This window comes from Myiozetetes cayanensis, unplaced genomic scaffold (assembly GCF_022539395.1).
Source record: "Myiozetetes cayanensis isolate MyiCay16 unplaced genomic scaffold, myiCay2020 scf7, whole genome shotgun sequence".
Lineage (NCBI taxonomy): Eukaryota > Metazoa > Chordata > Aves > Passeriformes > Tyrannidae > Myiozetetes > Myiozetetes cayanensis.
In genome coordinates, this window is record NW_026087964.1 from 11,205,160 (window position 1) to 11,215,867 (window position 10,708).

The window sequence follows — 10,708 nt, forward strand, 5'->3', positions numbered from 1 at the left end:
CATTGCCCACACCATACCTTCTTTAGTTTCTTTTGTGCTTTCAGTTGTTTTATGTTTATTGCTATTTTTTTCTGGAACTAGCTGTTTCACTGGTTCCGATTCTTTTGCTTGCTTTTCTTCTTTTGACTTTGTAGTATCATCGCTTTTCTTTGAATGGTCAGACTTCTTGTCAAGCTTTTCCTTCTTTTCTTTTCTTCTTTCACTTTTTTCACTGCTGTCTGGTTTCTTGTCACATTTATCCAATAATTTACTCTTTTGATCTTCACTTTCCTGTTGGATATCTTTACTTGTAAAAGTCAAAACATTAGTATCCTTTGCAGAATTTTTTATTTCTTCACTTTGGCAGGGAAGCTCATTTAAGTCTTCACACTTCGCAAGTGTTTCAGACCCTTCTCCTGAAAGGTCACAAATTGTTTTCTCTCTGTCTGGCAAGTCCTCCACGTTTTTCTCTTTATCAGTGCTACCATCCACACTCTGCTGAGATATGAGTTTTTTTGCGACTTTGTCATTGTTCTTGGAATTTGAGGTCTCTGTTGAAGCCCTGGCAGCACTCGCTTCTTGGTTAAGAGAAGTTATTGTTTCCAAAATGGACATTGCATCACTAGCTTTGTTAGCACTAGGAGCTGTAGCAGAGACACCTTGAATAGTAAGAAAGAACAGAGTTTTACTTCACCCTAGTTTATGTAACTCTGTTCAGACAGAATGTTAAAGTGCAAAGAAATAGACTAATTATTGTCTATAAAATATGCATAATTACCTACTTGACTAATTTTGCATGGAGAGATTTTGGTTAAAAAAAAGAGAAAAGACCAGACAAAAAACTCCTCGAAGCTGCATTCCTGCAGCAATTATCATGGGATTACCAGGGATTCATTCTGCTCTGTGACATACCTCTGTTCCTGAGGTCTGCTAGGGAATGTGGGGAATGTCAGTTGGAAGGATGTTCTGAACACAATCCTTGTTCATCTTTACCAACATCCCAATTGGGATGATGACTCTGGATGTATTTTTTCTACATATGCATATATATATATATACGTATGAAGGATATATATATGCATTCTCTCTCTGTATATATGCACACGTACATATACCAAAGCAGATAGTCTGCGTCTCACACATCTAGTATCTCCATAAAAGTCACGGAAAATGGACTCAGCATATTGATTATGCAACAACCAGGCTATCAGATATACCTTACCACTTTTCCATCCTCTTAGAACCACCTCTGAAGATGGATGGGAAAGGGTTAAGTGGACTAGCACTAAGAGTTGCAGCTGGCTTGTTAACCCACGTTCAAGGAAGTGGGTCTCACAGGAAAAAGGTTTGGATTTAATTAAAGGGTCTGGTTACAAATAGATGGATTGCTGTGGAATATCTTAGGATGTGAAAGAATGGACAGTTACCTGTAGGAGTGTTTACAAGTTGATACAGGCAACATAAATAAAAACCTGAAGAAAAACTGTTGTGTTGATAAACAAATTAAAGATTGGTTGACTTACAGCACAACTTAAGCTCCTAAGAGGACCTTATGCATTCAAACTTTAAGGCACACAGCAACTGCACTAAGACAGGGAACTGTGTCTTACGTCATTTTTTTCCAATCTACCAATAGATAGAAAAATTGAATCATTCTTCTCTTATCTATGTTTGAGGGCCAAACCCTGAGACCAACTTTTCTCCCTGCAGTAAACTGATTCCTTGTAATCTCAAGCAGAAGTGACAGTGGCATGGTCATAAAAGGGTGACTTGTACCTTTATACATACAGTAACAGATGAGTGTTATGGTACTGCCTGGAGCTCAGCTTGCTAATACTGATGCTAACAATGTTATGCCAGCAGCAAACCTAGTCTATGTTTTTGCTCTCTTAACACCCACTTTTGTTAACAGACTGCTCAGAGAAATGATAGAATACCTTGTACTGTAACAGAAGCATCTGCTTTCTCCTCACTTGGAGCTGTACTGGGCCCTGCCTCCTCTTTGTGATTCAATGTGGCTAAAAATTCATGGACAGCTTTTTCCACCTGAGGTCTGAATGTGTGGTTGATCTTTGGGTCCACAACCTGAGAAATAATTCTGTCAATTCCAGATTCCAACATTCCAGACCTGGAACAAAGTTACAGGAATTAGTATGAAAAATTACATTTCAAGTACCTACTAATGAAGTATGACCATCTAGATGTGACCTAAACACTTGTAAAAAACTCCATGGAAGCATTACTGTTTTCTGAGTATCACTGCAGCTATGGATTTAGCCTATGCCCTATCCGTAAGAAAACAAGTGCTAGAGAAACAAAACAATCCAAGCACATGGAATTAACACAACAACACAGTCTGCTGTTGAATTATTACTGGTTACACCTATAAATGTTATTTAATTGCAAAAGCCACTTGTGGAAAAAATTAAGAAGAAACCCGATATGATCAATTCCCATAGCAGAAAAGAGATGAATTATAGAAGGCATGAGGGACAAACAGCTACTAGACTGCTCACTGCCACCCTAAGCTACTTTCTGCCCAGTAGACCTCAGCAAGTTCTGAAGCTTAACAGAACACCCTTAATCTTCAATAAAATAAAATAAATGGCAATAGAAAGCTTTATACCTGTATCAATGCCTTTAGACCCCTGTAATCTTTTGTGGGACACATACTGTCCCTTGTCCTCACTGCTTCTTTAACAACAAACAACATACACTCCCCTCCCTACAAACCAAACAGCTCCTCAGTGCAAGTTATCAATGGTACCACTACAGCATAACTGAGTAAGTTTGTTCCTATATCCCTGGTTTGATCCAATTCAATGACCAAACTCACGGTACTTTGAAGAAATTTCCTAATGTTTCTTATGACTCTTAAGATTTGAGAACAAAAACTGGAGGAACCTTCATGAAATAATGTAATATCAGGTAAGTGTTTGACATAATTTTAACATAACATCAATTCCTAAAAGCGTCCTCTCTGTCCAGCTAGATTTACATACAGGTTTTGTTTTGTGACTCTGTGACTCTGCTCAGCTTAGCTTGCCAAATACATTCAATTTTCCTTAGCTCTAAACATGATAAGTGCAATTTTATTAACACCTCCCTTAGAAGAAAAAGTAAAGGTAGACTTTAGCTAGGAGGTTACATTCCAAGTTAAAATCAAGGTTTCCACCCCTGCAGCATATTGGATCAGATAACAAAATATCTGCAGTCTAATTCTGACTAACGTTGATGACAAGTTACTACCTGAAGTAATATTGCATTTTAAAGGTTACAAAAAACAACATAATTAAAGAGCTTCTTCAGTAGTTTTTTTGAAGAAAGTAGACACTTTACATTGAGCCAGAGTCTCCATCACCTATCATGGTACAGGAGCACGTTCACAGAAACCCCACGGCTGTCACTTACTTGAGAACCTGCTGCCTAATGTTATTTCTCAGCTGGTTCTTGTTGAGATGAGGACTCCAAGTATGAGTCGCCAAATGATTGGAAACAAAGTTGTCAACGCGCTGTCTCAGATTCTGGTAGGCAGGCTAGAAAGCAACAGCAGAGAGGTTGGACTGGAGCGCTTGGACGAGTGGCTGGTTATCCCCCCGGAGGCCAGCCTGCTACCGTCGGACAGCCCCGGTCCCCTGCAGGCGCCGCCGCCGCCGCTCCCCGGCGCGATGGCAGCGCGTTAAACGCGGTGTCTACCGCGGACACCGCGCCGGGCCGGCCGTGTGTGCGCCCTGCCGGACACGCCGCGCTCCCGCCGAGCCGCTCCGGCTCTGCCCCGGCCCAGCCCGACCTGCCCGAGCCCGGCGCGCCGGGACCACCCCGAGACGCCGCCCGCCCGCACCTTGGTGTCCACGTCGGCCAGGCAGTCGCGGCGGAACTGGTCGAAGAGCCCCTGGCTCTTGAGGTGGTTCACGATCATGGAGACCAGCTCGGGCTCGGCCGCGCCGGCCCCCGCGCCGGCCCCGGCCCCCGGCAGCGGCGGCGGCTGCTGCGGGGGCGGCGGCGGTGGCGGCGGGGGCTGCGGGTTGGTGGCCATGGGGCGGCGGGCGCTGCCGGCGCTGCCGGGCGGGCCCCACGACGGGGCTGCTCAGCGAGCCGCGGCGGCGCTGGCCCCGGAAGCGGAAGGGGACGGCGGGAGGAAGCGGCGGGCGGCGCGGGAGGCAGGGGCGCCGCCGGCGGGAGCGGCGCCATCGGCGCGGGGCGGCACTGGCGGGCGCGCGCGGGCGGGAGGCGGGGGCGGGGCCGCGCGCGGGCCCCGCGGCTGAGGGACCCCGACCCGCCGGGCCCGGGCTGGGGAGGGTGAGGGGGGAGAGAGAGAGAGAGGAGCGGCCGCGGAGGAGCTCGGCCCCCGCCCGCCTCGGCCCCGGTGCCCGGCGCGGCGCGGCCGGCGCTGGGCGCTGCGGGCACGGCGGGGCGCGCCTCACCCCGGCCGCCCGGCGCCGCTGCTGCGCTCCCGGCCGCGCCCCCGCGGCCCCGCCCCGCGCCCCGCCCCTTCCTGCGCCCGCCGCCATCGCCGTGCGGGCGGTGCCGCGCGCTTCCTCCCGCGGGCGGGGGCGGGGCCGGGACGAGCCCTGGGAACCGCCGCTGGTCCGTCCGGAGCGGGGCTGGAGCATCCACACCGCCTGTGCGCCGGGTCCGCGGCTCAGAGCTCCCCTATCCCCCTGGGCCAGGCGGGCCGGAGAACTCTGTGAATTCTGTGACATTTAAAATACTTCAGTTTAAACATGCCGCCTTTACGTGCCAGCGCATTCTCGTGGCTTTTTTGTAATACACGTTTTAAGGGCGTCTCCTGTTTGCTGTTACTTTTTTTTTGTTTGTTTTTTGTTTTTTTGTTTGTTTGTTTGTTTGTTTGTTTTTGATTTTGTGTCATTTGTGTCTGTCTCAGTGTTACGGTCATAACTCTCCAATATGCTGAGAGATGGGAGATTCAAGTTAGATACTAGAAAAAAATTTTTCACTATTAGCTTGGTCAGGCGTTGGGATGGGTTGCCCAGGGAGGCGATGAAGTCACCACCATTGCCGGAGGTGTTTAAGAGGAGTCTGAATCTGGCACTGGGAAATGTGGTTTTAGTGGTTACAGTGACAGTGCTGGTTGATGGTTGGACTAGATCTTAAAAGTCTCTTTCAACCTTGACGATTCTGTGATTCTATGTGCTGCCCCGAGGTCGTCACTCTTGAGTATCTGCTGTTTTCATCATCTTTGAAGTTGAATTCAGTGCAGATGTGGTCTAGTAATTCCCTTTATGACTAAAACAGGACCCCAGAGGCAGGAAACAAAATCTGGAAATTGAGAAATTTCATTATACCTGGAACAGGAGGTGCGGGACAGTGTCCTACTGCTGGTTTGGCTCTCCAGGCTCTTCTTGACAGATCTTAAATCTTCTCTTGCCTCTTAGATTCTTCTTACCTTTAGATTCTTCTTGCCTGGACTCCTAACCAGGATGGGTAAGGATGAAAGGAAGTTCAAAAATGTACTTAAAAATAGGAAAAGTGACTGGGCTTGGCAGTAATAGTACTTTTGTTGTACAAATTTTGTGGCGTGAATATGTTGTCCGGCTACAAACATTAAGAATTACCCTTTCCAGTAATTATTAAAAATTAATTTCACTGTAAAGGCAAGCATGCCAGGATTGTCATTGCAGACTTAAATGCATGTTAGAAGTGTAAATCTTGCTGCTAGTTTTCCTCCTGTAAACTAAATACTCCTAGACTGTTTAGAGCTCCACAGAAGGAAACAAATCTGAGATGTATTTTAAAAGTATTGTGAGATTTTAATATCTGGATTTAAAAAATTCAAAATGTTTTAAAACAATTTGGCTTCTATTTGTGTAGTTTCATATTTTTCACATGGACATTTATAATGAGTAAAGCACCAAAGGTTAAGAAGGTGGGGAATCTGCATGCTGGAGCCTGGTACAAACCCTACTGGTACGTCCTAATGTGCTATCTACTCACTCTTGTTACATTTCTTCTCAATAAGGAAAGTTTCTTCACTGCTGCCAAAAGATCGTGTAGCAGTAAACAAGAAAGGGCAGAAGTGAAGGGTGTCATTTTACTAAATGCATCTCTTAATTTCAGGCTTTACTGAGAAATTAACATTTTCAGCATTTTGTATTAGGCAAAGGCATTTTGGTCTGTCCCTCTCCCCCAATCAAAGGTGGTGCAGAAGATGTGAAAAAAAATAGTATTCTTTATTTTAACAGCATAAGCAAGATCCCTGACTTGCAGAAGGATGTACCACTCACACACAAGGTATCACAGACAACCTGGAAGAGCTCTATGTCAGTGAATGCACTCTGAAGGATGCATTTGAGGGAGCAGGAATCCATTAATGAGGTTTGGGAATTTAAAGGCTATCAGGGGTCAGTTATACTCAGTGGTCTGAAACTATTGCAATGAGCAGTCCATACTGAAATTGATTGAACAGCTGAATGTAAAAAATAGTTCTTTGCTCTGAATTAGTGGCCATCCCATGTTTATGCAACTTACAGAGTGTTGCAGGCTTATGGAATATCTTATTTATCAAAGGAAATATCTTCATCCTGACTGCTGAGCGAAAATGGCTTTGTTGCAAAGGAAACTAGAAGGTTCCTGAAAATAAGCAAAACAGGAGTTTGAATTAAACAGAAATCAGCCCTTTGTTGTTGATTTATTTTAAGGATGTTGAGATATGATTACATGAAGTCTTGTAAATAAAAAGATACATTATTTATTGGTTGCACTATAGTATAGCTATACTAAGAATTATGAATGTATGGTTTACTGTTGTTATTACTGTTATTTGATGTAGTCATTTAGTGATGCCTGATATCCAGTGCTAGTAAAAAATGTTTTTATTTGTGAGATAATCTTGAAAAAGATTCAATAGATAGATAATTAACAGAAATGGTTAGGAGTGAATATAAAGGACTTGAGATTTTTTTCAGTAATTTGTCATTCTGAATTGAGTACTCTCCTTGTTTACTTTCATAGTCCCAGTTAATTTTCCTAAATTTTCACATGCTTCATAAATTCCCTTATGCTTGGAACAATTTTTTCCCCAGACAGACCCAAGAGTACCTTTCCTTTTGCTTTTTTCATATTCACCTTGTTCGTCAATTTTTAGTTATATAGACAGTTGAATCACATATAGTTTCTTTTTAGCTCAAGTCTCACTGCAGATTTTCTGGACATGGAATGATACTTTTTTTAAAGTAATTTGGAGTATTTCTGGTGTTAAAATCTGCAATCCCTAATCGTAGTATGAGAATCTTCATTTTATATGCTGGGTTCCGACTGCAGTGCATTTTACTTTGGAACATTGAGTGAAACATTTTTGTTTTTAAAAAGTCACATTACTGTTATTTATTCATTTTTTTCATATACTGCAACCTGTAGCCCCTGCTATGCGTATTTACAAACTGGTGATGACTACAGTTGCTTTTGCATTCTCTTTTAGAAGATAGTTTAATTTTTAAATATTTTTGACATATATTTAATGTGAGAAGTCTCAACAAGTTTCTTAATATCATCTTACTTAATAAGGTAGATATTTCTGATATTTCTGAGTTCCAGCTGCAGTTCCTAAATTTCAGGCAACATTTAAATTGCTGAAGAAACACTAAGATACGAGGCAGAAAAAGGGAGATGCATATGATATTGTGGGAACAAAAAGTTTTCATGGCTGCAAGAGGAGACTGGGAAAGTGCTTGTGGCCCAAAATGTACCTTCACTGTGTGCTGCCAGGGACTGGGAGGGTATTTTGTTCTCTTCCTATCTCTAGGCTTGCTTTTGGTCTCCCTGAATCTGACACTGGACTATAAGGCTGGGCAGACTCATTTCAGCCGTTGCTGTCATGGCAGCAGAGCCACGCAGCTTGTGGTTGCAGATTAACATCTTTTTTTCTCAGGTTATAGTTGCATAATTGGGGACGTAAATGGCATGATTCTGAAGCAGAAAATCTGTTCCTAAATATAATGTATGTAATAAAACACAATGTTGAATTTGGAAATGTTGTTTCTGGTTGTAGTGTAAGTCAAAATAAAGCACCTGCAGCAGCTCCTTCTTTTTTATTTAGGCAATGTTGCAGAAATCGTATTCTCTAGATGCCTACCACATGCATCAAATTCAGAGTGGCCAACGTGCCCAGATGATTCTATGAGTGCTAGTAGAATTAAACTCTCTTAAAGCCAGTTCATGCCATAGTTGATAAAAGTGGTAACTTGGTGGCTGAACTTGTCAGGTTAGCTAATGTTTTCTAAATTGGCTTTTTCTGTTTGGGTTTTCTTGTCTTTATTTTTTTTTTTTTTTTAATAGTTTCATTCAGTTTATTTGTTTGTTTGTGGTTTTATTTGGTTGGTTAGGTTTTGGTTTGGTTTTTTTTTGCACACTTTCTTTGTGCGATTTTTTCCTCAAAACCTTTGCTCATGCCATGTATGCTGATAATGAATTAAATTTATGAAGTATCTGAAATCCAGGTGATGGCTGATTAAGAAAGTAAAAAACTTTGCGTAGGAGTCAAGTACCAATCCGAACAAGTTTAGTTTTGATAGGAGATGGCCCTCCTCTGAGATGAACTGTGGCAAAATTCTGTGCTCTCAGAAGGTAAAGTATTGCTACCAATGTTAAGTTTACAAGGGGGATGTTCCTCTTAAACCACTGTAGTCTTTTACAGAGGAGGATACACAGAAAGGAAAGCTATTTAGGAACAATTTGAGTTTTCTAGGAAAAATAAAGACTTTTTACCAGGAATGATTGAAACACCTGAGCAGATTCTTGGATAGTAAAAACCCTAAAGCTGCCCAACACCAGCAAGAGATCTGTCTCAGAAGAATGACTCACTTTTTTCTCTACATATGTGGTAACGTGTCTGTGTCTTGCACCATCTGCATTGCTGTGGTTGCTCCAGTCTCTGAGGTTTATTTTCTTTTAATGTGTAGCTGATTGGTATGTTGTTTATTATGGCACAATAAACCCCAGAACTGTGGATGGTGAATGGATTTGTTGTATAAATGTGCATCTCCTGATGCATATTTCACATTTGCTTCTCCCTGTGCATAAATAGGATACTTTTATGATCGTCTCTAGTTAGAGAAAGCCTCAGATTTTCTGATGCTTGCTGTTACAGGATTTTTTCCAAAAAATTATTATGCCTAGGAGCAGCAGTAGTAATCACAGTCCAATCCACTCTGTTTTGGAGTAGCAGAGCAATGGTGCCAGCATTGCTGAGGTTTTATGCTTCATTGATAACAGCATATGTGGCTTCAGCTGAGCTACAGCATGAAATGCTGTAGTTGCAAGACTGAAATGTAGCCAGGACATGGACTATACCTTCAGCTGTGATGTGATCAGAGTGGTGTTTGTATCCTTACATGAGAATAGTCATGGTAGATTAAATGTTCTTGGACTTCCATGAATGGAGGATATGATTTTGTCATCCTTTGTTCTTGTATGTTAATAAGAACATTTTGATAAACCGTTGTTTAATAAAGCAAACCTGAAGTGCTCTTTCTGGCTTCACAACCATGTTTCTTTCCTGGTGTTAATCGTGTATTTATTTGTTCAAGCACGTATACGTGTATATATTTTTTTTAATTTGGCATTGGCAACTAGGCCCTGTGTAAATGGTGAAGCTTGGTGGCTTAAGTGAATTATGTGTGGAACAGCAAATGTATTTTGCTTCAGGGAGAGGCTGCTTGTCCCACGTGTTTTCCATAGGCAAGCCTTTGGCAAGTGCAGAAATGAAAACAGTGACTGAACAACATGTATTAAAGTGATGAAAGGAAAGCTGTTGTTTAAAGTAGGCTGCCATGACCTTGCACTGACACCTCTAGAACTTTTCGGTCACTTCTAAAGAAAGTGAGCAAAACTAAAGCTACTGTGAGATCCTGGTGCTCCCACTGGAGCTGAGCAGGGTGATTGTTGTCAGTGATGCTTAAATTCAATAGACACAGCACATGGTGGCTCCTCAAAGTGGCTGGTCAAGTCAATAGACTGAAGTGCTCTTTAAAAATATTAAGGTTTTCATGTTCAGCAGCTAACGCTACTGATTGTATTTGCTGGGAAGATTGGTTAAAGTTTCTAAGTCACATTTCATCAACCCCCATTTTCTAATATTTTTTCATTGATATGCAGAGAAAAGGACTCAATTTTGTTTAGCTTAATATGTAAGTTTAATATGTAAAAGCATTTAAAGTTACACATGGGAGTGTAACTTTGTCTGAAAGGTTAGGATTATTTTTTCCAATTTCAGAACTTCAATGTGACACCAAGTTTGCACATAATGCTTTTAAAGTACATTATTTTGAAGGTACAGCTGTGCCTCTTCCTTTTTTATTTTATGTCTTTGCCAAGACCAAGAAATTGAGTTCCTTGATGCCCAAGTTCTTCAGGAAGATGAGTAGGACCTGTTTAGTGAATGACATTTGAGAGCAAAAGGAGATTACTGTAAAAAATAAATATAATACACAGAGTTACCTAATTTGATTTTGTTTGTTTAGGGTTTTTTGTTGCTGTTGGTTTATTTTTGTTGTAACCAAAAAGGAATCTTCAAGAGCTGATGGAGCCCTGACCTGTCTGTTAGAGGAAAGCTCACCTGTGTGGCCATGGCTGCGTCTGGTGAGATCCACTGCTCTGTGCTGTTCCCTTTCATGGTAATGAGGAGGGAGAGGTGCACTACAGCTTTCTTACCTCTTCACAAGCAATCAATGGCTAATTGATGCAATATGGTTGGAATTGTTGTTGGCATCTA

General features: G+C 42.3%; 1 protein-coding gene across 1 annotated transcript in view; it reads right to left on the reverse strand.

Annotated features, from left to right (window-relative positions):
- Positions 1 to 4,015, reverse strand: part of BOD1L1 (biorientation of chromosomes in cell division 1 like 1) — a 36,152-nt gene extending 32,137 nt beyond the window's left edge. Inside the window, 4 exon segments of the mRNA XM_050338132.1 lie at positions 18 to 638; positions 1,917 to 2,107; positions 3,391 to 3,515; positions 3,821 to 4,015. Coding sequence (XP_050194089.1) covers positions 18 to 638; positions 1,917 to 2,107; positions 3,391 to 3,515; positions 3,821 to 4,015 — 1,132 coding nt within the window.
- Positions 4,016 to 10,708: the final 6,693 nt, after the last annotated feature.